This window comes from Colius striatus, chromosome 12, assembly GCF_028858725.1.
Source record: "Colius striatus isolate bColStr4 chromosome 12, bColStr4.1.hap1, whole genome shotgun sequence".
NCBI lineage: Eukaryota > Metazoa > Chordata > Aves > Coliiformes > Coliidae > Colius > Colius striatus.
Genome location: NC_084770.1, coordinates 11,354,545 through 11,382,417, shown reverse-complemented (window position 1 = coordinate 11,382,417; position 27,873 = coordinate 11,354,545). Strand labels below are relative to the sequence as shown.

Sequence of the window (27,873 nt, the reverse complement as noted above, 5' to 3'; positions counted from 1 at the left end):
AATTACTAAAAAAATTATAAATATTGACAATTAAGATGTTCTCTGAAACTAAATTATTGGAAAATCTTCTCATCTTTTCAATGGGACAAAACAGTATGGAAGGGGCTTTGTTGTGTTACATTTTGTGCAGCAATTTCTCATGGCAAAAAAATCACATTAAAGCTCAGGTTTTAGCTAACTTCAACAACTATCAAACAAACTGAAAGATTAAATAAGGCTAACTCATAGCTTGGCCTCATTTGACATTAGATACATAGCGTCTGAAATGCTGATGTCCTTTTCTCAGGTGAAACACACTAAAAGTGAAAGAAGATCCATGGTCATCTTTAACATATATATGCAACAGCAATGAAAAGCAAGCAGCTGATGTTGTGGATCATAGTTACCATAGCAACACATTCCCATAGTCACTTGGAGATTCATTTATAGTAATAGTGGCTTTAGTAAAGAAGAGTACAAAAGTCGCCAATAGCATTTGTGTGGCTTCTTGTATTACAGATCTGCACTCTCTACAATAAGATAACTTTATTAACAAATGGACAGTCACCATTGAAGAAACATGATGAAGTAAATTAGAAAGTTAGTGTTCAGTTCCTTTCTTCCAATATGAATAATTACTTGTAAATAATCCTTTGAAGTCAAGACAACTCCATAAAAGTCCAAGCCAATGTCCAGTCAATGATCCTCTATTCAACTTGGTGTGCAGTCTTATCAGGTTCACACTTTATAAAATAACACAAAAGGAAGAATAACTTTCAGGGTCTACAATTTCAGTGCTGATGAAACTCTGATTACTCTAATATAAAACTTGCAGCCTGATCATTGAGTGGTATATAGGAAGAAAGGAGAAAACCCATAACCCTGAACTCTTTCAGCAGACAAACCTGAAAATCCACATTAAGCAATAATACATTTCAATAAACAGCTATATTGAATGTTCTATAATACACATAAAACTAACTGAAAAAAATCAAGTTATCCCTAAAAGTAGCACAATTCTGCACTGAAATAAAAGATCTCGTGTGTTTAAGGTGAAACTATTGTGTAATCTTTGAAGATGAAAACAAATGATTTTCATTGACAGATTTCAAAACTCTCACGAGAAACAAACTAAATAGGCTTCCCAGGATGACATTTGCATTGTCACCTTATTATTATACCAATATTAAGAACAAACTGCATGAAATAAGAATAAAAATAGATTTTTACTTTAAAGGACAAAAATAATGACCATCCTTAAGCTATACCTGAAGATGTGAAGAAAGAGAAAAGAGAACTTAATACTTTTGCAGCCTTTGATATTCAAGTTCAGTGCTATAATCAGCAAATGCACATATTATGATGATAAAGCACATTTGCTAGGATGTTGATTCAGCAAAATAATGTATAGTGATATTCAGCTCTTCAAAGAATGTAGTACTTAGCAATTATAAGGAAGAAGAAAATGACAAAAAAATGCCAAACTACTCAAGGCAAAAATTCTACAGAGCTAGTGTTTGTGTTGCACTGCAGCATGTCCAGTATGTTAAGTGCATGAAATTCAACCCAATCAAAAATGTGATGACTATTTACAAAAAAACTGTAACCTTGTTGCTTTTTTTTTCATTTTTATTTCTGTATGCCCTCTAAGAAAGAATTGGTTTTGTACATACACAAAACACTAATTTGCTGCAACTGTTTGTTGGTTAAAGAACAGTCTGTCCCACTTCTCATATGACAGATTAACCTAAACCACCTTTTAGGTGTTAATTTTCCAGAACAGCAATACTAATTTAATTTTGTCATACATACACAGTAACATATATTTGGAATTTGCAGAAAGTAGAACACAGAACAGAGGTTATGCTACTTGTCCTCAGACAACTGCAAACGGTGTCTCTCCCTCTCGATCTCTAAGATGACTGGAATAGATGGATGGCTGGATAGATAGTTTACATGGCCCAACCATATAAAATTTGAATGATGTCTGAGGTGGCTGAATGGTTGTCCCAACATAAAAAGGCAAAATATTCTGAAATCTTGGGCATTCCTGGGATGCAGGCTTCTGAACAATGTGTATGCAGTCAGTCTGATGCATGTGAGCAGAAATATGTAAACTCTTGATTATAAAGGTGCAGAACTTAGAATTGCTCTTCCTGGAACATCTTTCAGACTTTTCTGGTTAAGTGACAATTATTCCTACTTGAAAGCGACAAGGTGATCCTGTGATTGACTGTGGGCACGAGTCTCTACACAAAATCAAAAAAACCAAAACCTACCAAAAGAGGGATAGTCCAGATTATTTGGCAGTATCTGCAAGGACTTTGAGATAGCTGCCAGTTTGGGCAGCTGCTCCTTCTGTAGTTTGAAACAGAAAAGCTGAGAGTGAAGTGCCCTAGTGAGCTAGAGTTTGTTATCAGAGCTTTACATAGAGTTGCTGGATTTTCTTTTCATTCTAAACTGTTTAAATTCTGGGTGGTTGCTTGCTTTCTTATCATGGAGAGAAAAAGCCTTTACCTATTCAAGTCTTCTTTCAAACCAACACACTAGGTAATATAATGTTGTGTAAGATGTCTCTGTAAGCCATATTGTATGTGATGTTCATGAAACCTCTTGATGTCTCTGAAAACAATGGGAATATATTGTGTCCACTTATTTTAAAGATCTGTGCATTACTCCAACACAAACTGGTTCGAAGAGATGTAAAAAAATCCATATATGGACTCAGCAATAATAGGTAACTGTTAGAATGACACTTCATAACATACAGCAAAACCGAGGCGCTATTGCTGAGCTAATGCAAAGAAGCCTCTGTAACTAAATTAATGTGCTATACATCAGAAAACTTTGTGCACTTACACTCCATTGATGGTCTATGTTTTCATCACAGTCACTGGAATATTTGATGAATTATACTGTCAAATATAATGAAGTCCTCCCATGAAAACTACTGTAGTTTCCTTTGAAGCTTAGCCAGAAGTCAGCAATTCTAGAAAAAAACAGGAAATGCATATATTATAGTGCATCATCTAGTTTAATTTACATTCCCTTGCACCTTGAAATGGATTTTCCTTTCCCCTTGAAATGGATCATTCACAAATCATGCTTTTTTAGAGATATGTATCTATCATTCTCACAGAATTAACTGTTTTTTACTCAGTTGCTCTCCTTTCTCTGCTTTACTTACCAACTCTGCCTCATTTTTTTACCCTGTTCAGTCTTCCAAAGGGAATCAGTTGCACCTTCATTATCCTTTGTTTCATGTAGCAAAATTTGTAAATCTGTGAAAATAATTACAGCCACATTGTATATGAAGGCGCTTCCACCTTCCTTTTTTCCTCAGAAACAACTTCCAACGTATACAATGAATTACAGCAAAACCAGAAAGAGTAACTTTTATGTAACTCAGAGCAATTTTTCTGATCTGTTTAGAAACAGGTTTGCAACGTGAATACCACATTGTCATTGGAAAAGCATATGAGTTAAAGTGTTTAAAAGATTCTTTGTACTTTAGAATGATGTTTTAATCTAGTAAAGATTAACATACTTTGTTCACATTCAGAAAGCTCAAGCTGTTTCCCTACAACTGAACAAATGAGAAAGCTTGAGAAACGAGCAATGTAGAAAATAAATGTTAATTTAATATATTGGATTATATTTGGATTTGTTAGTGACTAGTAAATTACAGACTAAATATTGTTAGATGAAAAAACATTAAGGGCATGTAAAGAAGGCCAAATATGTTTGGCTAGTGAGTTTGGAATTTACATTAAAAAAAAAAAAGAGATCTTTCAGGATCTATTGTCATTACTTGAAATGTGTCCTCAAGCAGTGTGTTCACAAGTAGGACCTGAGTTGAGGAAGACTAGATATATTTGTTATATATATTTATTTTCCATTAAAACCAGTGGTTTGTAGACTAGAACTTGCTGATTGGATTATCTGATCCTTCAAATAGCATTTAACAAGACATATTGAATGAGGCAGGGTCATGTTCGATGTGTACATAGAGTGATGCATGTTCACTGTACACATTTGACAGTGACCAAATCTCAGTCTGAGGATTCTTTAACCTGTTTTTATACATGTAAATGACAAAACACAATACATGGGCAGATCAGTACATGCTAATGTAAAAAGACTAATTATTTCCAATATTCTACATGTAAAATTAATGTACCATGCAAATGAAATAACTGGCAATTATCCAGCCTGCTATATGTCTTCCCCCAAGGATCATATTCTTACTGCACTTTTGAGAATGAACAGATAGTGTGAAGGTTGTCTTTAGCTTGGGAAAGCACAGAATTGGAACAGATGAACACTTTCCACCTTTTTATCTAATTAATCGCTCTTACTCTGTTCTGTGTTAGTTTTACAGCATGGTTCTTAACCTGTCACCACTAACATGGGTGCCTCTGCTAGGGAAGGATGTGAAGGCAGTCTGCACGCCCACCCCTCTTCATTGAGTTGACTAGATTGGCTACACCTTCCTTCCAGACTCGGGGTGGGATGAATGTCCTTCGAAAGACCTTGTTTAGTGTTCTCACTATAAAACCAAGAGATTACTGAACACGTGAACTGCGCCTTGCCAGACTTGGAATTTGGAACTAGAAAACTTGTCCTGTGGCCCCAACAAACCACACTGGTTTGTGCACCTGCGTTTCCTGCAGCTACAGTTACCGGAGATGCTTTGCACGAACCTCCGTTCCGTGCTTCTTTCCCGACAAGGACGGCAAGGTGGGCACTATGGGCAGGGCCGCAGCTCCAGCAGGCTGCCGGCCGCCAGCCAGCCGTCCCGACACTGCGCGGCCCCGAGGGCGGGACGCCGCGCCGGTCCGGGTGCGCGGGGGCCGCGGCACGGCGCCGCGTGGCAGGGAGCTGCCGCTTCGCGACGGGTGTGAGCTGCGCCAGGCGATAGCGGCGGGCCGTGAGGGGCGAGCAGGGCAGCGCGCGGTGATGGAAACCGCACTGGCAGCGACGAGGTCGGGTCGGGTCCCACCAGCCACGGGCCTAAGCCGACCTTAGGCAGGCCGCTTCCCGCGGGCAGCGAGCCATCGCCAACGCTTTCCCCCGGCGCGAAGCAGGCAACATGGCGGCCGCAACTGCAGACCCCTCCGCCCCCTGCCCGGGCGGCGCGAGAGTCCGGCCAGCGCCGGGGCCGAGGATGAGGCGCCCGCCCCGCCCCGCCTCCGGCGCGCGCGCGCGCATGGGCCGCCCCAGCCCCGCCCCTCGCGCGTGGCGGCCCCGCCCCCTTCCTCCGAGGGGTTGGGCGACGTGTCACGTGCAGCCAACCGCCGCGGCGGCCGGGGCCCGCGCGAGGCCGCCCCCCGGGCGGGCGGGGCCGGCGGCGGGAGGAGGCGGCGCCCCCTGGGGCGGGGCGAGCGGCTAACGCCCACCTCCGCGGCGGCGGGAGCGGCGGCGGCGGCGCCCCACCCCCGGGGGCGGGGCCGCCCGTGCCGGCGGGCTGCTGGCGCCTCCCCGCCTCCCCTCCCCTCCCCCTCCCCACCGTCCCCTCAGTAACTTGGCTGCCTTTTATCGGGCGAGCGGCGAGGCGGAGAGTTTATTGGTGCTGGAGCTGCGGCGAGGCCGGGGCGGGGAGCGAGCGCGGCCGAGGGCGGGGGGGGGCCCGGCCCGGTCCGGGACGATGCTGCGGCTGGTGTCGCTGAAGTTGGGGCGGCTGTACCGCTACGTGAAGCTGGCGGTGCTGGGCAGCCTGGCGGCGGCGCTGGTGCTGAACACGCACTCGCTGCTGGCCTCGCTGCAGCGCAACGAGCTGTCGGAGCGGCGCTTCCTGCAGCTCAATAAGTGCCCGGCCTGCTGGGGCACCAGCTGGTGCCGCAAGTTCCTCAACGGGCAGCTGCGGCTGGAGAGTTGGGGCCGCCTGCGCCTCTTCGACTTCTTCAACGTCAAGAACGTCTACTTCGCGCGCTACGGGGAGCCCCGCGAGGGCAGTCGCCGCGTCGTCCTCAAGCGCCTCGGCTCCGCGCAGGAGCTCGCCGACATCGACACCAAGATCTGCCGCCGCGCCACCGGCAGGGGCCGCTGCGACCTCCTCCAGGCCCTGCACGCCACCGAGTTCGCAAGCCTCAACGGAGACGTGCGGCTGCTCACCCCCGACGCCGTGGAGGGCTGGTCGGACCTGGTGCACTGCCCCTCGCAGCGCCTGCTCGACCGCCTGGTCCGCCGCTATGCCGAGACCAAGGACTCGGGCAGCTTCTTGCTGCGCAACCTGAAGGACGCGGAGCGCATGCAGCTGCTCATCACCCTCGCCTTCAACCCCGAGCCGCTGGTGCTGCAGGTAAGCGCGCTTGCCGGCGCCCGGCCGGGCGGGTGGGTGGCCGCCCCCACCTGCTCTCCTTGATGCTGCACAGCCGCCGCCTGCTCCGGCCGGCCCGTTGCTGGAAGCCTTGTCCCAGCCGAGCGCCCTCCGTGGCCCAGCCCCCCACCCCCTCCTTGCCCGCAACTGTGTCTCTGTGCCGGGGAGAGCAGGGCCTCTGGGAAATTGGCCTCGGTAAGAGCCCCGAAGCCCTGGGGTCCTCCTTTCAGCCCTTTGCACTAACAGTGGCTCTTAACGTAAAGAGACCATCTGGGTGAGCTGAGGCGAGGGTCTCTGATTCCGACGCTGGGCAGGAGGCGTTCCTTTATCTCTGTCTCACACTTTCTTCCTCAAAGACTTATTGTGTTTTCCCGATTTGTCTTCCTCCTCGGTGCTGCCGTGCTTCAAGGCTCTGACTCGTTGTCCATCCTTCTCGTCTTTCACATCTAGGCAGGGAGCTTTGGTAGCAAACTGTGAAAGCAAGCAGCTGTTCCTCAGGAAGCAAAGTGGGGTTGCATGCTGTAAGGCTTTGTGATGGGTTTACGCCTTTCTTACAGTTAAGTGTTAGGTTTTAATCCCACGGTGTCTCCCATAATGCATATATTCCTGGGCAGCTATGGAAATCGGTGATTAGCTCCTTAGGGTCTAGTTTAATGGATAGTGGGTAGAGACTTGTTGTAATGCTGTTCTGCTTTCCCTGTGAAAAACTGAACTGAATATAATGTTTTATTTTTCTATTGGTAAAAGTTAGAAATAGGTGTTTTGTAGCCTGCAAATGAAGTGACAAACAAATGAACAGAATCCCCTGTTTCACCAGTTACATATTTTATGTTAATTAGGAGGACTGATTATGTGTGCCAACCAGAAATTTGTGCTTTAACAGCTCATGTAAATTTTTAGGTGAAAACTTTTTTTAATCTGGGGCATCACTCACTTGCTTCTATTACATATCTATTTAAATTGGGAGCTTTGCATTTCAACTGTTAACACTATGGAGGGAACACCAAGTATGCCTTTAGTGTGAGAGTTTGGACGGGGGAATTGTTTTGTCTAATGACTGAACTATCCTTATCTTTATTTGATGTGTGATGAAAAGAATATTTACAAATATGTTTGAAAGCATCACTGCATGATTACTGTTACAAATATCTGCTGTTTCTCTAGGGAGAGCCCAAGACATGCTTTAAGAGCAGTACTGCAGGCTTTACCTGCCAGCAAATTCACCTACTGATTAATTTCTAGAAAATGCATTTATGAACTCAATTAAAAATATGTTTTATCATATTATGCCTTCTGTCCTTCTGTCTCTCCACTTACACCTCTTGAAGTTTGTTTTCAAAGTTTCAAGTTTGCTTCTTGACAGGTTCAGTGTATCTCTTCCATTTCGCTGTAACATTGCTTCTGAGCACAGTGAAAAAGGAAACTCCACTGAAGTATGAAAATGGAAACTGGTTTGCTGAGTATATTGGGACATTCTTTGAGGATCAATTTGTTTTGGCTGCATTTCGTACAACTTAATGTTTTTTGAACACAGGTTCCAACATATTGAGTGGAGACCTAGGTGACCACAAAACAGTTTTGTGTGTTTGTTCATCATTTGCAGGACCATTGTATTCTTTACAGACACAGGGTATGGCACAGTTGCAGCATTTATCATTATGGAACGGGTCAAAGGCAGTGAGCAGCACTGGTTGATTTAAGAGCCTTGATTCCTGTCAGCATCTTGATAAGCTGTGGATGAACCCTGAGACTGTCAGGAGATCTCTTGAAGAGATGAAAATCTTTGAATGTGACCTTAACACATTCACCATTTGTCTTAGAAGAGATGTTGCTGAAAGCGGAGCAGGTCAAATCAGTGGGAAGTGAGGCAACCTTTACTCATCCAGAGTGTGGCAAAGTTGTCTCTCACCTCTTATCACATAAAAAATGTTTTGCAGAGTCTTGTAAATTTTTACAAATAAGTAAAAATTTTTACAGATTACATCCTGGAAATTATTTCTGAATGACTACAGGCCAGCTTTGTGTGTTGAAATGCTCTTAATGTATCTTCCAGAAGACTATTCGTTAACTTTGGTAATGAGTGCTGAAGGTTTGAATACCGTTTCTCAGTAGGAAATGAAATATATTAAATATATGAATTTGAATGAACTATTCTCATTTGCATGACATATCACATACTACTTCATTCTCAGTCTCTGCCCGGGAAACACATAAGGAATGGATAATTCTGTTATGCACCTTTTGAAGATGTAAGAGACTCTTCATGACAGGTGAAGTTACTTTGAGAAGTGGTAGCTCACTACTGAGGAGTTTACTTGTATTTACATAGATGTAAAACATCTTATGGTGTTGTTTCCACAGTATTGATGTGGGCAGATACTGACACAGGAACGAGACTTGTAGGTTTGTTCTGAAAATCAGCTGGTTCCAAGAAAGGAAACCTGCATGACATCATGTGAAGAAACAGATTTTCATTTAAGCTAACTAAATAAAACATTTATACATCTAACTGATGCTGTCTGTCACCAGAAGGCACTAGGAAAAGCATTGCTAGTTTTTGCCTTGAGCGTTTCATGAAACATTACTGTGACCATTTAAAACACTGAATGACAGTTTTGGTTTGGAAGTGGAGATAACTCCTAAACAGTCTGTGTTCAGTGCATTAAAGTTCTATGTTTAACTATGTTATAGGAACAAGAAAATTTAAATAGGCACTGCATTTAAAGCTTGATCTTTGGTTTATAATAGAAAATTCACTGTAGTCATCTACTAGTGCCAGTAATTTGTGGATTATAAGACTTTTTCTCAGAGATTGGGATTTTAACCTGAAACCTATTTGGCAAATGTATTATTCTTAAAGTGACATTGCTTACAAGCTGCATGTTGTCAAAACTCAACTTACAGCTTTTGCTGTAGGAAGTTTTCAGGTGGAGTTTAACCGGTAGCATGATACACATTTGTTACAAGTCTCTGAACAGTGATAAACCAGTATTGTTTTGTATAGGTTATTTATTGTAATCCTAAATCAATATTTGTATTTTTTATAGCTTTATTTTTAACCTCCTTTATCCACATTGGTTAAGCAGTTGTGTAGGTGTGCACACTGGACAATTCGTCCCCTTTTGCCATTTTACTTCATCAAACATATGGAAGGACATCTGCAGTATTGTTTTGGTACAGATGACATATATTCTGGTTACTAAAATATTATTTTTACTTCATAGAATCTTGCTATAAACTATTCAGAAATTAATTGGTCTCACAGTTTTAATCTGAGTTCACATTTGAATGAAACAACCTGTATGCGAGAGCTGAAGAAAAAAATAGTTAACTTGAAGTAAATGATCAAGGTATGACTTATGATTGGTTCGAGTTTCTTCTTCTTTGTAATAGTCCTTCTCTGCAATAAAGGCAAATACTTTTTAGTAAAATAAATTCTGATTTGTAATCAAAATTCGTTAAATCTAGTCCAGTACTTTATGGAAAGATGAATATCTTATTTAGACAAAAGCAACACCAAAACCTGCTGCTGTTCCCTTCAACTCAGTAAATGGAAAACAGAGTATTTTAAATAGGAATTACCTGGAGGAGAGGATCTGTGCATGTCGTATGATTCATAATTGATATGCTAATTATGTGTGTCAAACAGTTCCAAAGATAGGCTGGTGAGAGTTGCCTTGTGAAGAAGTGGCATAATTTAAGAAATAAGTTGGATTACAGAATGAGTGCAGTGTGAATATTAACTTCTTGCAGAATTCATACAAACATCATGGATGTAAGCAGATTTATCCTCTTTATGACCTCTTACAAACTACCTACCTGCTAATATGCCTTTTAAAAATAACCATAGTGGAGAACTTTATTCATTTTTTTAACCATGATGTATGATCAAATAATACTCAGCTTTATGAAATAATTTGAATAATTTTATATTTGGTGGCAAATAGAAACATAAACTCACTGTTACAGAACCAAAAATGTTCTATTGTTAATTTCCATAGAGGCTGAGATTGTTCAGTCTTTGACACTTTCACAAATGATTATATTCCCTCTCTCCAATTCTTAACAAGATTTTTTTTTTTTCCAGAACAAAGGAAAGTCAACAGAAAGATTTGGGGAACAGTTAAACGTTGTCTAAACACACCTCTTATTTTCTATAGAGTTCCTGCACTGGTCTCTGTCAGCCTCCAGGTTTCCTGTTTAGAGCAACGGTGGCCATCTCTAACAGATTATGAGCTGCTGTCATGACACCATAGCTGCCATGCTGGGAGCCATGCTATGGAATCATGCATTTTCCAACATGTGGAGACCTGTGGCAAAGTTTGAAGTTCTTTACCTAAGTACAAAAAAACCCCCTCCAAAACCAACAGTGCCCCCAAACCAGTGCAAAGTGGAAAATTCTTTCTTTTAGAAGTTGGAGAGACAACAGCATAACTCACTGGGTGTTGAAGTACGAAAATGTTTCTGTTTACAAAAATTGTGTTTTCCCGTAAAGTGGTTGTGTTTCTCCTAAGATTTTATGGTTAGCTGAAAACATAGATCATATCTGTCCTGGTGAAACTGAGACACGAATTCTATAAATTGTTGTGGCAAAAGTACATCAAGATTTGGTCTTGCAATATTCAAACTTGCCTTCATGCTAGCTGTTGGTGTACAGTATTACCAGATGCACTATTGGAATGACAATGCATTTTCACTGTTTTCAAAGCAAACTTGAAGCTTATACACAAAATTTGCTATTAAAGCAAAATTAAATAAAATGCTTGCAAGCAATGTGGACTACTTTTTTCCAAAAATATAGAAGGAGTCAGTAAATTATATTTAAGAGTGCATTAGTGCCACTGTGGCTTTTAACCTGTTTAAAATTGAGATTCTTCAAAGAATGATGGTAAATATTTGTGTCATATATAAATTACAAGTCTTGAAGACTGACTTTAAGAAAAATTCCAATATATATATGGAAAATAGCAGTATTTCTGCATTTTTAAAAATAGATTGGTATAAGTCATTACCTTCCTTCAGATATGTGTGTAGCTTTCAAAATAAGAGAGCTTAATGGCTTTATTCTTCTTGCAACTTCTGATCATTGTTAATACTTGTGGGAAAAAAACCCAACCCACAAAGAAAACCAACAGCTGTATCTCTATTTCTAGTATAATTACTCTGTATGAACAGTCTGTTGCCACATAACCTAAAATTCTTCTGGTTTCTCCTCATGTCATCATTGGGGTTTCTGTTTGGTGTTGTTACAGCAAGGAACAATACTTGGCAGCTGGTAAACATATATTAAGACATTAACTATGATCTCTTTGAAACAATTTTCTGTGCTGAATTCACTCAAAGTAGTAATTTAGCCAAATGTTTTACAGAATTCTTTTGCTGATCCATACATAAATCAGTAGGGAGTAAATGGGCAAATTTTCTTGCCTGGAATTTCTCTTTTTTATCATACACACTGTTTTCGTGGTTGTTTCAGGTTATTTTCTGTAGTTCTATTCTAAATACACTGTTAGAATGCCATCTGATTTTAACACTTAGTATCTTTTAAATTTTCTTCTTTACTCAGTTTGGTGTTTCTCATAATTCCTATGCTAAATACAGGCAGTGGATTTAGGGCAATTTTCTCACCAACCTCACATGTCCTCTGGTGGACTTAAGTTCTTTAAGTCCTGGCTCATACAGATACTGGCATTTTTACATACTGATTAGTATGTAGTGTGTAGTAATTAAAAATGTTGAATATTTTCCTCTGATTTTTGTGAAAAAAGTTAAAACCTATTTTGAGGTCAGTTGTTACTAGTCTTGGTTATCTCCATTTGCTTTGAGGTTTTTTTATTTTCTGCAATTTCATACGTTATTTCATTTTAAATATTCATCGTAGTCTGATGCACAAAATTATAAATTGTGATTTCATGCTCCCAAATTACTTCCATGCAGTTGGGGCTTTTTTTTGTTTGAAAGCTATTTTTGGTTTTGCAATAAATTAAACTAGGCATAAGGAGTGTCTCTGTAAGTGCTGCTTTGTGGGTAAATTGATTTTTTTGGGGGGGTTGTTATTTTCTTTTCAGGGCTTAACTCTTATTAAAATTTCTTTTTTTTTCGGGCAAATTAGTCAAGCAACACCTGTAGAGAAGATAATTCAGAAAGTAGAAGATTTAAATTTTGGATGTTACACTGAGACTTTAAGTCTCTCTTGATTCCTATTTTACATACTTCTAAGTAATGTACAGAAAGGAGATTATTTTTTTGTCAATCTCTGAATTTTGATTTTGCACATTTTTAAGAAGACAGTAAAAATTATTGCTTTGTTGAATTAAAATATCTCATGTTACAAGAATATTCCATTGATCTGTTTGCATTGAGAATTATTTTTTATAGTGACATATGAGTGTTAGTATTAGGAATTGGCTTGTTGCTGTCATGTTACTGTACTTAATTGTGTTCCTTAATTGATCAAAACTATTTTCATCTCTCTCGCTTGGGAAACTTTCCTAAAGTGAAGACATATATATAAAGTATAAGGAATGTTTCAGGACAGTCTGGAAATTCTTTAAGTTATTGTGGGGTATGTGTTATGATGAATATCTTAATTTAAAGACTGCTGAGAAATCACTATACAGGTGTAAATAAAGTCTTCCTGATAAATTGTAACTCACCAGTTTGCAATAACAAAGAAAAATGTGTTACCCCATGTTCCAAGCCTTGAAATATCAATTTTGTCCATTTGCTTCTGGTATGTCTGATGTAGGGAGAGAACTGTGTTTTCTCTAAATTAAGTTATTGAGGCTTAGTTATAGTCTCTTTAATTTTGCATATTAACTTTCAGGAAAAAAAGTAGATGAGCTCTGCTAACATTTATATATATGTGTGTATATACATATATATATATGTATATATATATTTTGAGGACTCATAACTAGTGACAAGTAGATAGTGATAATATTTATCTGTTGGAAATCTAATCTAAACCACTTGTATGGTCTATAAACTAATTTGAACAGGTAATGAGCAATATGGCATTAAATTTTCTTTGCTGCAGTTCTTTTGCTTAACCATTCATTAATTTGTTTGGAGAAATTACATGTCTGCTAACATTGTGAAATCTAACTTTTACAGTTCAAGTGTTCAACTTAATCATTGAGCAACTTCTAATTTTGAGTATTTAGAGTTATCTCTGTATTTTTGTCCTACAATGTGTCAATTAAGCCTGATATGTACCTCTTGTTGACATGAATTATATTTAGTAACTGGCTGAGATGTAAGAAACCTAAACAAAAGTCAAATACGTGAAAGAAAGGTAGTTTCAATGAGAACACTAATATTTAGAGTATTCAATGAAACCTCCTCTTCTCTGTGTGTAGTTTATATGTGGTTAACTTCTGTGGGAAGCTGAATGTTAAATGATTTGGCATATAGTTGAGAATGAAATTGTTTTCATTATACTCTATCATTCACAAATACATTGGAGTGCAGATCAATTCCTGACAAAATAAAGCACCTGTTTTTAGACCGTGCATTTTAACCAGCTTTGTTCTGAAAAGTTGTATTGTAAAAATCTTATCTCCGGTCCTTTGTGGTTTCAGAACTTTACTTATTTGCCTTGGTGACTAATACAAGTACTACCTCTGTTTACACTGCAGAGTCAACAGTACTTAGTGAGAGAGAACTAATTTTTTTCCTTTCGAGGAAAAGCATGTTATTTAAATTCTACTTGCCATGCCAATTTGTGCCTGGGCGAGCACAGTTTAGTAGGATGATTTTAGTGAAGGTGTCACAAAGAGTGTAATTTTGCCATGAAAGTCTTCAAGGTTGTAAGTATTAGGAAGTGAAGTCCCCACTCTCTTTTGCATATGGTTTTTGATGTCAACATGTATAAGGTGCAGCTCTTTGTTTGGTGGTTTGTTGTTTGGAGATTTTTTGATATAGAAGTCACTTTATATAGAAATAGGTAGTGACACGTAGCAGCTTCTAGAGTAGTTTTAGAAATGAAAAGCGGATTTTTTCAAAATTCTACACTGGAACAGTAGCTCAAAGATGTCAGTTGTTACTTACACTGTTTAGGCTTTTTTTTGGACTTGATTATTAGGATGAATTATGTGCTTGATTATGATAAACTAATATTCTTTTAAGTGTTTTAATTTAAAGGGAACTTGTGTTACTGCAGACTACAATAAGCCTTATCAGCTTCAAGCTGGTGAATCTTCACTGCGTGATCTAATTTGTAGCTCTGAACATTCAAAACCAGTGGCAAATTTGTGATGTTTAGACAGATGGAAGTGAGGAGGACCAATGCATTTTATGCATCAGTGAAATTATAAATTTACCCTATTAATTGGAGACGGCAGTGTTTGGTCTTTAATACATAAGTACAGTATTATTCTTTCAGGAACAAAATGTCCTTTGTCCCTTTGATAGGATTTAAGTTTTTAAGACTTGCTTAGAGAGATATCTTGTAGCTATGCTAATTAGGGCAACTAAAATATTTTTTCAATGTATGTGTCACTGGAAATGGCAATTTTTTGTCATATTTACTGTTTTCCGTCTTTCTGTAAGAAGACTACATATATTTCTCTGATAATAGAGAAGATAACTTTAATGAGGAGAAACTTACTGAGCTACCTGTTTCTTTCTTGTATGTATTTCTATATTTTAAAACACTTTTGAAAGCTTAATTGTTTGTGGTTTCCATAGCATTGGTGTGTAAATCCTCAGATAAAATGTGAGTGGGTGCATCAGAATTGCAGATTCTTTTGTTGGATAACTGTTTCTGGTTTTGATCAAAAGCTTAGCTTTTATCTTAATTGTGAAATGCACATTTTTAAGTCTTCAAATAGTATATTCAAGCAGGAAATAATCTGGTTACGTATTTATAGTACTAATAATTTGAGCATTAAAAATAAAAACTAAAATAATTATATTCATTACAGAAATCTGAGACTTTGGGCTGCTATCTGCTAAGGCTTTTGTTTCTAAATGCAACTTGTTAATGGAAAACAAGTTTAATGACCATAAAAATTTGTGTTCATGTCTTACTGACTCTCAGAATTTTAATTCATGAAGAAAAAAAAAAGTCCTCCTGTTAAGTTAGCTGCACTTTTTTTCTGGAGTGATGCTTTCAAAATAGAGTAGTACAAAAAGTTACAAATCTCTACTTGCAAAGACAAAAGATCTGCACTTCAATTAATATTCTTGTCAATTCACTGAGTGAATATAAAACTGCTGAATGAGGCACTTGTACATATTTTTATCCCCTTCTTTGGCTACTGATTTGGGTAATGAAGTGTGGATGTGGCTGTTATATGCCAGTTGGAAGGGAGCCAAAACAGAGATGTTGTTTGTACATGTGCAGATGTTGGCAGGATTCCCTGCACTCCTGTTGTCAAAAGATCTTTTTATTACTGCAGAGTTATAAATATATCCATGTTACGATACGGCATGCAGGTATTTTACTAGTAATGGCTGGGATGTTCACTTCTTAATAAACTAAACTGCTCCTAGAATTTCTTGTATGAAGTGAAATTAAATGTACACAATGCAGGAAACAAAATAGATGTATTCTGAATCAGAGCACCATTGTGACTAACGCTGTACTTCCAACATAAGTTCAGTCTGTTACTAAATCCCTGCTGCTGCTGCTGGAAAGGTTCTTTTAGCTTCTTTCCTGTCTTCTGCATCTGACTGTTCAGGCTTTCTCCCTTCCTGTTGTCACTACTAGCATGATATGGTGATGTGATGAGCTGGATCGGGCTACTGACACAACTGAACACCAGCGCGGCAAATACCAACTGCATTTCTTTTCTAGTGACGTGAGGAAGGAGACTGACATAAGTGTGCTTGATGGATTGGGAGGGATGGACACCTTTGTTTCCAATGGTGGCATGACCTTTGCCGGGTTCAGTTATTTGTAGCTGAGTTTTTATTTGGAAGGGAAGGCAAAGACGCAGGCAGAGCAGAACTGGAATATAGGAAAGGAGAGGGATGACAAAGAGAAGGATTGGGGTGATTCCAAGTTGTTCCTAAATAAAAATATTTAGGTGTTATTGCTGTAGCAATTTAATATATTGCATTGAATGCTGACAAAATGAAGCAATACAAGAATGTTGTGCACACTCGTGAAATTAGTTAAACCAATGTTTATGACTTGGATGAGTTCCTGTGTGACCTAATCTAGGTGGCCTGCTCTGGCAAGGGGATTGGAGTAGATAATCTCTTGAGGTCCCTTCCAACACTTAAGATTCTGTGGTTCTATGTTTCTGTGAAAATGTAATCAGGTAGATTTTCTTGAATTTCAGGTATAAATTTGGGTTTGTAAGATACAGATGGGATAGACTTGCATTGATACAGGACTGATATATACACATTGTATGGGCACAGGACTGAAACACACTGGTACACACATTCAGACTTTCCCGATACAAAGAAAGCTAGATGACTTTTTCCAGGTATCCAAATACTGCTTACCAGCATCTTTTCCCTGTATTCCCCTTGATCCTAGTCACTGGAATGAAAGATTTTTGCTTGCCCAGAGTTATCTGGAGGTTATGCCTTAGCACCAACTGCTGCTTGCTTCTTCGTGAGTGAAATGGCATGTTCCTTTTTAAATGGTCAACAGCCACTTATTTATTAGTTTGTTTTGATCCAGGAGTGAATACAGTAATGATAAATGTACATGAAGTCTCATTTTTATGGCATTTATTAATGCCACAGAGTCATGGTTGAAGCCCAGCTGGCAATGAAGCACCAGGCAGCCACTCATTCAGTCCCCATCCCCACACATCCCATAGGATGGGGAGGTAAATTGGAAAAGAAAATCAAAACAAGCAACAAAAACAAAGTCAACTTCTTAACTGCAGAATGTATCACTTGGCTTGCTGAACTAGTGGATATTTGTATGTACTTAGCATCTTCATAAATAGCCCTGAAGCCTACAGATAAAAAACTTGAAAACTGGATAACATCCTTATTACATAGCAGGTTTGGTTGTCAAGAGAGTTTTAGTTTTCTGCAATTATGTGGCATCACAGTTTGAAAATATTGTACATGTCACAAACCCATCAGATTAGTTCTTATTTATCCTCAGTTTTTTCAGGACCAGGTTTGCCCTTGTGAGTAGATCATGTGATCATTAATAGCGTCCAAGCATGGGCACCCTAAAAACTTGGAACTTGTTCTGTTATTAATATGAATCTGATGTCCTTTTGACCTACCAAAAAAGGTGGTTCTTTGCAATGGTAAGCACAGTTATTTCTCCTAAAATTGTCTCCTACACTTGCCATGTTAGAGGCTAGCTAAATGGCTGTTGTCTTAAAAATGGCAAACTATGTCACCAATACATTAATTATGATTTTATTTTCTTCCATGTATTATGTATAGAATCATAGAATGATTACAGTTGGAAAAGACCTTCAAGATCATTTAGTCCAACCACTAACCTCACACTGCCAGGCCCATTTGCTATGTAAAAACTTTGAAGAGTCCTTAAAAATCCCACAGAGGACACCTCAAGCCGAAATGACTGGGGTGGATATTCAACTTCCAGTAGGATCCAATTGTCAAATGATGACACATAAACAAATGGACATTTTTACCGTCTCCAAAATTATATCTCAAAAATAATAAATAACATAAAGACCATAGATGAACAAACTACAATGTTCTTCAATGTTGTAGGGAAGGACTGCTGGAAGCTAGGTACAAATCAACCTGTTACTCAGCCTTCATTTCAGATACAGGCTTGATTAGGGTGTCCATAACATTTTATTAAATCAAACAAAAAGTGGTTTAATGACTGTTAAGTCATGCCCTTTTAACAAAAGCCACTTAAATGTGAAAGTGGTCATTTTTCATTTGTGCAAACTAGAAAGTTCATCTTCATGAGAGTAGCTAGAGAACATTAAACAGCATGCCCTAAAATCATAAGGCTTGTATTTAGAATGGAAATCTTAAAATAATAATCTTGTGTGCTCTGATGCTATCATCTGTTAAATATTTTATGGTTTTGGTAATAATACTTCTCTTAAGCTTTTCCAAACATTATTTAAAAAAAATCCCACATTTAGACTGCTCTAATGCGGGAGGGTTGAGTGTTTCATGTTCTCCCCTGCCATAGAATCAGAATTGATTCCTTCTTATTCGACAAATACATATTTGGAATAAGATACAAGGAAGGGCTCTGGGTCACATAAAGATAGAAGTTGGCAAGGTACATGTTTCAAAAGCAGGAACTTTGATCTTGAATCTTCTCTCTCTGAAAGGCCTTTAGAAGAATGATGGAAAAGAGCATGCTGTAGGTATGGGAGCTGTAGGTATGGGAGGCTGGAGAGTCTCAAAACTGAGCGTCATTTCGAGTGTTGGATTGACATGCTCCGATACCAGTGTCATAGAAAATGAAAGGAATGCCCAAGGCTTTATTTTTTTTTTTTTTTTTGAGGAGGTGGGGGGGGGAGAAAGTGTCATCTGCAGTTGTTCTTTTTTCCTAGCCACCTATATATAGTTTTCTACTTCTTCAGATAATGATTTGAAAAGGATGAGAATGGAATCGTAGCTGGCTATAAATTGCTGGAAGAAGTTGCACCATGGAAGCTCCTGTGTTTCCTAGAGGCTTTCATGTGGTATATTAAACTTTTTAATACTAAATTTGAAGTCTTAGTGTGTGAATTGACTTTACAGCTTTAACTTTGCTGTTTGTATTTCACAGTAAGTGTTTATTCTTGGGAGCAGATGTCGCTTGCAGTTTCTTGTGTATTACAGAGCTTTTAGTGTTTCTGGCCAACATTGGTGTTCTAACCTTGGCTTGATGTCAGCTGATGCTGATGCTTAAGATAAAATGATCAAAACTTTGTTATCAAAGGAAGCACAGGCAAAGGAAAGATTAAGGATTGTTGTAGGGGAAGTACAGGTTCTAAGGCTAGGATCATGGGGTGTGTAACCACTCTAACTTTTCTAAGTTCTTTTTAAGTGAGATACACACACAGATGTGTGAGTGCTGAGCACCTCTTCCCTGACTGGTCTTGTAGTTCAGATGTGTTCTACATAACGTATTTACTTCCAGTGACTCTTTTCTCAATTTGCCTTAAATGTTTTCTGCCATCTTGGAAGTAGAAAGCTTCCATTCAGACAGAAACTCAGCATAGTGTTCAGCTCAAGCATGCTAAAACCTTTCCTATGTCATCAGTGCAGAACTGATCATGAGATACTTCTGGTGACACAATAGCAAGGTAGTGCATAAGAAAGGAGCAGGTGCACATAGTGGTATCTCCTAATTGTTAAAATTAGTGTACATTATATTCTTAAAGAGTGCACACTTTGCATTTGGGGCTTCTTATTTAATATTTTAATGGTTTCTTCCTGACACATACTGTGGATGAAATGACTGTCTGTGCACATTCAGCACAACTGGTATGTTGGATTTTTTTAAGGGCTTGTAGTATGTCATTACTATTCAGTATCTTAACTTCCAAGAAGACTATTGGAGACAGGTCATACTTTTGATAAAAATGTTATGCATCTGTGTGTATGTAATAAACAGAAGGTATGAACGTAGTGATTAATCAAGAGGTAGATTGTTAAGGATTACTAGAGGCATAACAAACCCTACTCTTTTATACCTTAAGCTGTTCTGTAATCCTTTCTGTGAGAAGATCCTCAAAGGAGTCCAGTCAGTTAGGAAAAATGAGAAGATGTTTGAGGGTCACTTTTTAAAGCTTTTTCCTTTAGATTGTTAAAAATTGGTTTTAATTAAAAATATTAGATGGAAAATTACCTTGGTGGGAAATATACTTCTATTAGTATACCAATACAAAAAGATAGTTGGTGGAATTGTGCACGTGTATGTAAATATAGATAGGTAGATAGATAAATAGATATGGAAAGCTACATATGAATTGTATATTATTTCAGTTTCTCCAATACTTTCTCTTTAGTAGTCTAGCAGGGCCTCTTGCTCACATACGTTTTGCATTGCTTTTGTCTTTCCCTTCAAAACTTAGAAGTATATCTGGAAATGTGGCGTTGATGGGTATTTACAGGTGTCTCTTCTACGTTTTATTGAACAGATTTTTAAAATTAAGCTCTTTTGTATTAATAAAAATCTTTTTCTATACAGAGTTTCCCATCTGATGAGGGCTGGCCCTTCGCAAAGTACTTAGGAGCATGTGGAAGAATGGTGGCTGTCAATTACGTTGGAGAAGAGCTGTGGAGTTACTTTAATGCACCATGGGAGAAACGAGTGGATCTGGCCTGGCAATTAATGGAAATAGCTGAGCAGCTGACAAATAATGACTTTGAATTTGCACTCTACCTCCTTGATGTCAGCTTTGACAACTTTGCAGTTGGACCAAGAGATGGGAAAGTTATCATTGTAGATGCAGAAAATGTTCTAGTAGCAGACAAAAGGTTAATCAGACAGAGTAAGTGTCTCCCTCCCCTCCCCTCCCCCCCCCCGCCCCCGTGTCTCTTGCTTCTTTCTCTACAAGCACAGTATTTAAAGTATATGTAGCTGCCAAATACTCATTTTGTTGACTTTTTAACTAGATTACTAATTAACAAACTAATTAGCTTTATTTTGCAGTTAGTGTACTGTGAACTTGACTAGATTGCAAAATTTACAAAGAGTTGAGCTTACCTGAACTTGATTTACTTATACTTGTAATCTCTCTAATTCTGCTTAAACAGAAAGGTTGGGAGAGTTTGAATGTTGGACAGGTTTGTACAGATGGATAGACAGATAGACAGATGTGCTGGCAAAACTCTACCTTAACTAAGAGAGGTTTCTTTCATCTTTTCCAGACATCTGTAAGGACAGAAGTCTTGGCATTTTATCTTCTGTGAATGATGAGACAGTCTTACTGCCTGCTTTGTCTTAGTTACAGAGCCTGCCCCTGGTTCAGTTGTTCAGGTTGTTGTTCTGTAATGGAACTAAAGGAATGGGTAATTTTAGTGCAGTTTCCAAGTGGGACTTGTGAAACTTTGTTCCTCTTTCTGTCAACTGTAAAAGCTCAAAGCAGTGGCAGCAGGAGAGATATTTGACTAAGTGGCATTATATGGGTTTATATCCCTTTTGAGCTTACAAGGAAAACTTTACAGACCTAAGGGCTAGAGGCATTGAACATGAAACCCTAGACTCTGCAGTTCATGGCAATAGGCCAAGTGAATACAGTTTGCTTTGGGTGAATGGATTTTTTTCAAGCTTTTCAAATAGACTTAATATCCTGTGCTTCTGAATGAATTTTAAGGCTCTATTTTCTATCCACAGACTTTTCTACAAGAGACTAAGGTTTTGGTAGATTTTTTTGGCGATGTGGGGTTTGGGGCTTTTTAAACTTTTTTTAAATTAAATTTATTGTACGTTCTCAAAGAGCCTACCAAGAAAGCCTTTTAATATATTGGATATCCAGTACATTTACTTTAGCACTTATGGACTACACACATCATAGAATCATAGAATGGTAGGGTTGGAAGGGATCCTTAGAGATCATCTAGTCCAGCTGCCCTGCAGGTCCACCTAGATCAGGTCACACAGGAACATATCCAGGCAGGTCTTAAAGACCTCCAAGGAAGGAGACTCCAAAACCTTCCTGGGCAGCCTATGCCAGAGCTCCATCACCCTCACAGTGAAGTAGTTTTTTCTTATGTTTAAGTGGACATTCTATTTGTCATTCTTTTTTTTCTTTTCTTGTCTTTTCCCACTCTCTTAAAATAATATTACTTAAGACTTTTACTGTTGGAGTCTGTCTGAATTCTCTTGTCGCAAAAGTGACCAAATAAACTGAAAAAGTTGATCTTTAATATGGAATAGGAGCAAGTAGCTTCTTGCAGAAGCTGAGAGCTGAAAGTATCGTGCTTACATCTGTTGTCTGTAGTTCTCAAACTAATTTCAATCTAACAAGGATTTTGGTGCATGATTTGTAATCTAACGAATAACAATCAAGAACACAGAAAATAAAAGGGGACACTAAGTTCTCAATCTTTGTATAAACTTGACATTTAATACTGATTTCATTCATCTTCTGGAAAGTTTCATTAAACAATCTCTGTCTAGGGTGATTAATATGTTTGTTTAGATATATAAATATGTACATGCTGTCTGTACAGTAACATCTAATTGTACTCTGTATGGGATATCATGTTTGAGTTTGCCGAAGTCTTTTTTTCCTATTCTTTGTTGATGGCTTTTTTTCCATTTTGAGTTTGCTGTTCATTGTACAAATTTTGTATCATATTTTTATACTTTTGACAGTTATCCTTCAGTATGCTTTATTTTTCTAGACTGGCTTGCAGTGTACCACAAACGAACTGACCAACAATCAGTTCAGAGTCTACCAAACACATACGTTTTTCCTTGTAGATCACAGTGCTAAAAGAGATCTGCAAAACTGTGAGGCTCCATGCTAAGGACATCTGAAAACTGTCAGTAATCTAGAAACTTAAGGTGAAAGTTTTCTAACAAAAAGTAGTAACAACTCTAGAGACCTCACACTAAGCAATCTTTTACTTAGGATTATTGTTAAAGAACTTTCTGTCAACCACGTTTTAAGTTGAAGAAAAATTAGTGACAAGGCCTCATTACACCTTCAAATTTTGATAAAATATATATAAAGAAGAGCGTGTACATGTACATAAATGCCATTTGTTTTATTGAAATTTTTCTTTTTTCAAAGATTATATTTAATTAATATGCTTTTTTATTTGTACTTCTTAATTACTACCACGGCTAAAGTAAGACGCTGGAAGATAATGTTTCAAAAGTTTATGGTAATCGCTTTTTGTTTGTCTGTTCTTTGGTAGACCGCTTGCCAGTGTTAGTTCCCAGGGCAACTGGAGAAACGTCATCTGTGTTGCTAGAATAAATCACATGCCTTGTTTGTTTTTCTCTCAACTTCATTGGTGGATCATTCTCTCATACTTGTTTGTGCTATATTTTTTCCTCTGGGTATGTGTGTGAATGTAGATTTCATGTTTTTAGTGTGCTATATTTTTGTGCTTCCCTTTCTTTACTATCCATCTTACCCTCATTCATTCTTTCTCTTATTTTTCTTATTGTTAGGACTCTTTCAGCAGAAGGATGTAACAAACTAGCAGAAGACTAGAACATTTAAGACATCTAAACCAAGTTGGTTTATAGTTTAAAATATTACCAGTTCGTTGTGCATTGAGCTCCTGATTGTATGCAGACACACATGCTCTTTCTTCCTCTCACCGTTTAATTTTAACTGTCTCCTTGTATTTCACAGATAAACCTGAAAACTGGGATGTATGGTATGAAAGCAAATTTGATGACTGTGATAAAGAAGCTTGTCTGTCCTTCTCAAAGGAGATTCTTTGTGCTCGTGTCACTGTGGACCACAATTATTATGCTGTTTGTCAGAACCTTTTATCAAGACATGCCACATGGCGTGGCACTTCTGGAGGACTACTTCATGACCCCCCAGCTGAAATTGCCAAAGATGGCCGACTTGAGGCCTTGTTGGATGAGTGTGCCAACCCAAAGAAGCGATATGGTAGATTCCAAGCCGCAAAAGAACTGCGTGAATACCTTGCACAACTGAGTAACAATGTGAGGTAGTCCACAGTGAAAATGTTTTGCAACACTGGGTAAAACACTATTGCAAAGACACGTAGAAAATGAAGTTTTGAACTTGGGTAATAAAAAGAGAAAACAAATTAAAAAAAAGAAACTAGTTTATCAGTTTTCTAAATACCATAAAATATAATTTTATGGTGTTATGTTACTTTGCAAACAGACAAGGTACTTGCTGATTTGAAACTTGAGCTACTATTGACTCTCCTTCCTAACTATTTAAAAGGGAGTAGGTCAAAAAAGACTGTGATAGCTTAATTGACAGCCTGTGTGTCAAAGGGTACTTTACATAAAACTGCATTAGTGTCACAGTTCTGTGAAGCTGATGTTCTTACTTGGAAAGTCAAGTTAGACTGATGGCCTGTTTTAGAGGCCTTTTTCTTGACATCATTGTCTCATTTTTGTGTTTGTTAAACACTTTGGAGTGGCATTTACATCCAGGTAAATCTAGCCGTCTGCATTGTTTCAAATTTAACAGGCTTTCATATTAATACTGTGCAGTACATTCCTACTGTGAGTGCAGGATTCCCACTTTTACTGTCTAATTTTATGGGATTTTACACTACATTTTACTATGCTTAGACGTTTTGTTTTGGTTTTTTTTTTCAGGTCATTGTAAACTCAAATATCACTCACTAACATTCATTTGATGTCTTTTGTAGTTCTGCCATTGGAAATGTCACTTAATGTAATTATTGTACAAAACTTTTTTAACGTTCATGCCAGTATATACACATGACTGTTTAGCAGGAAATCATGGTATGAACAAACTCTTATTTTTAACAGAGATAATTTGAGAATTGGAGAGAGACTACAATAAAGACCTGTATTAATTTAAATTTGGGACAGAAGTTTGACTAAAAATAAAAATTCATTAATCCAGTATAGTTAAGCATAAACCAAAGAAAATTGTGCTTACTAGTTTCTAAATAAATAGTAAAGAAAAAATGCTATACTGTAGTGAATCTAATAATTCTCAAAATTCAAATTTCGGAGTTCTTTCGTTAGTCTTTGAAGAACTTCTATAAATATGTGCTTATGCTAGAGGAAAACTCTAATTTCAAGAATAATGTCTAGAAAGTTAGTGGTTTGTTATATCATTCCTGATTCCGTTGAATTCAAGTGAAATGGAGTTTAATGAATATTCATCTTTTAGTTTACCAGCTAAATTAATTGCACTGTATTCACTCCAGATACAATTTCTTTAACTGAGTTTTTTCCCACTGCAATTAAAATTGACTTGTTCAGTTTTATATAAATCTGCCGTTGTTTTCTAAATTACATTTTTTACAAAAACATCAGTTACTGCTACAAGAACTGACTTAAAGCTTGCTCTTTTTATTTACAACTACTATAATGATTCATTTTCCTGAAGTCTTGTTCATAAAAAGATACTGTTAGGAAACATATGCATACCACTTCTTAACAGTAATGAAGGAAATTATTATTTCTTAAGTGAGTGTACAAACAGTATTTTGTACAAACAGGAAAGAATTTTGAGCAAGGCAGTATGTGCTACTTTCAAAAGCTAAGTTAGTATGCCTCTCATACTGCATCAAAAGACTGATGTAAACTATTGCTTTACCAAATTGCTGCATATTGAAAGTGAGGAAAATGGCAATCTCACTGACAGGCCCTTCTTTCTCAAAGCTCATAAAGTGGAGCCCTATAAAGATGCAGCATTCTTTTTGATTTCTTAGATGACTATATTAAGGATATTTTAGAATTTGAAATTATCTCTTTGTCATCTTTGCCTACGTAGTCCTGATTTGCTCCCAATCACTTGTCTCTTTTTCTGAAGTTAGGTTGCCCAGTGCAGCTTTTAATTTTCATTTTTCCACTTATGTGAAAACAGTTTTACATGTTTGATTTGGACAAGCTATCAGAGAAGGTTCATGTTATTTTTTATCATAATGTCCACTTATTTAAAGACAATAGACTAACCTTCAGACTAGGTAATACTGCCCTACCATAAAAGCCTTGACTTATCACTGAAGTTGATTTTTAAACATCTACCACATGTCCCAATGAGTGAGTGGAGTATGATTGTTAAAGTTGTAAAAGAAACAAACACTGCCAGTTCTAGTTACTAGAGGCAGTTCTGCAACTGTCAGAATGTCCTATCAAATTTGGTTTGGGGTTTAGTCCCCTCAGAAATAAATTACTAAAGCTAATTATAAAAGGAATTTGGAACTTTTAAAAAACCAAACAAACAGACAAAACCCACATACACACAAAAAATCACTACAGGGAAAACATTGTGGAGAGCAATAAATCTTGTTCCGTTTGCACCTATCAGATATTTATTGTAAAATAACAATTTATATTTTTAGTCATTGCCCATTATTATTGATGAACACGGTGAAGTATTTTTGAATGAGATGTTTGGGGTTTGTATGTGCATTACCGTTGTTCTTTTGTACTGTAAGTTACTGTTGAATTGGAATATTTTATCAAAACTGTCTCCCTGTGCCTTTCTATTAAAAGAAAGTTGTTTCTGCAACTTCTAATGATATTAATAAAGAATACTTTAAGAACCTCATCTCAGATACTCATTTTCATAGCAGCAAGTGTTTTAAGATGATTTATCTAGGATGCAGTAAAATACACATAGCATATATTTTTGTATTGTTGCAAAATGCACCATTGTCAAAAGTGAAAGACGGGAACTTTTCTCCCCTCCTTCATTCTCATAGACTGATCCAAATTATGAATGATTTGTCAGGAATCTTTTCACTTTGGAGATTTACTTTAGTACTCATTTTCTTAAAAAATAACTTTATCAACATATGTCTTTGTGTTCTATAAAGTGAAAAATATTTTCAAATTAAACAAGTTGATATTTTTTCTGTTGAGAAACTTATTTTTCCTTGTATTTAGCATCATTTACGATGCTTACACCACAACAATACTCTACAGTTAATACTCAGTACAATATTCTAACAGTTAGTGTAAAATAAATGCTTAAAGATTTGTGATACAATGATAAATACATAATTACATAATCTCCTTTGCTATTAATTTTTGAGCATTTCCAGTTGGAGCTAAGTCCTGCAGTTACACTAGAGTACCTATTCCCTTCTGACTTTCTGAACTTGTATAGGTAATAGAAACAACTTGTCTCAAAAACACTAGGATTTTTAGATATATATTTTTTACTTACATTCCTGCTGCCTTAACTTACATTGCCAAGAACTGCAAACATGTAGATTGAAATTTGTAAACTTTCCAGTGGGCCTCAAATGTCAAGATTATGATCTTCAGAAACCAGCATGAGTAACTACTGGATCTTTCAACAACTTCCGGAGTATAGGATAGTCTGATCCGGGTTGCCTTGAAAGTCAAGGCATGATGTATCTGATTCTTTCTTACTGAATTCTTTTTCATTGTGGAATAATATCTTATGAGACTCCTCAAATGTGTTAAACTTTCGATGTTTACTCTCATTTACTACAAAGACAAGGTTAAATATGTTTTCTTTATTATAAGGGAGGCCTTGGCTGTCTTTAAAAGGCACTAACATTTTTGATCTCTTTAGTCAGTCTAATGTTTTTGTCAGAAAGTGCTGTTTTCTTGGCTTTATTTTTCTATATAACATATCTCAATTCAGTACTAACTTCTGACCTCTTTTTTTAAAATTATCTGTGTTATTTGAAACCTGTGATTTGGAGATTAGAATAAATTGGACTGTGAAACCTCTGTAAAATGCATGTGTCTAGTGAGTACCAGAGAAACGTTCTGTTAGGAGAGTATATGTCTCCATGTGAAGATTTGGTGTGCAGCCTACTTAAACCTTTTTTGAAGTTCTTTGTGGTTTCTTTCTATCTCAGAGTCTTCCCAAAGGTTTAAATATCCAGTGCATAAATGGAAGCTTCGTTAGTGTTATTTCACCTACTTAATTTTGTTGCAATATAAAAAAGTTGCAGTATAGAGACTTGCTAATTCATTTGATAGCCTTTATGTGACTAATACACTCAAAAGCATCACTGTTATTTCA

The 27,873-nt window shown here is 37.7% G+C and overlaps 1 protein-coding gene and 1 long non-coding RNA gene across 2 annotated transcripts; one reads left to right on the top strand and one right to left on the bottom strand.

Moving 5' to 3' along the window:
* Nucleotides 1-444: 444 nt before the first annotated feature.
* LOC133626482 (uncharacterized) lies at nucleotides 445-3,233 on the bottom strand. Its single transcript, XR_009819548.1, has 3 exons — nucleotides 3,167-3,233; nucleotides 2,839-2,968; nucleotides 445-722 (listed from the first exon to the last, which is right to left on the bottom strand). It is a non-coding gene; the product is annotated as an uncharacterized LOC133626482 (long non-coding RNA).
* A 2,201-nt stretch (nucleotides 3,234-5,434) lies between these two features.
* DIPK2A (divergent protein kinase domain 2A) lies at nucleotides 5,435-26,622 on the top strand. Its single transcript, XM_062006049.1, has 3 exons — nucleotides 5,435-6,280; nucleotides 20,403-20,706; nucleotides 23,530-26,622. Exons 1-3 carry the CDS (start codon nucleotides 5,627-5,629, stop codon nucleotides 23,859-23,861), a joined length of 1,290 nt encoding a protein of 429 aa, XP_061862033.1. The 5' UTR covers nucleotides 5,435-5,626; the 3' UTR covers nucleotides 23,862-26,622.
* Nucleotides 26,623-27,873: the final 1,251 nt, after the last annotated feature.

Coding starts and splice junctions, on each gene's coding strand:
- DIPK2A (XM_062006049.1), top strand. CDS start 5,627: ATGCTGCGGCTGGTGTCGCTGAAGTTGGGGCGGCTGTACCGCTACGTG. Junction 6,281..20,402: donor CCGAGCCGCTGGTGCTGCAG/GTAAGCGCGCTT, acceptor TTTTCTATACAG/AGTTTCCCATCTGATGAGGG. Junction 20,707..23,529: donor CAAAAGGTTAATCAGACAGA/GTAAGTGTCTCC, acceptor TGTATTTCACAG/ATAAACCTGAAAACTGGGAT.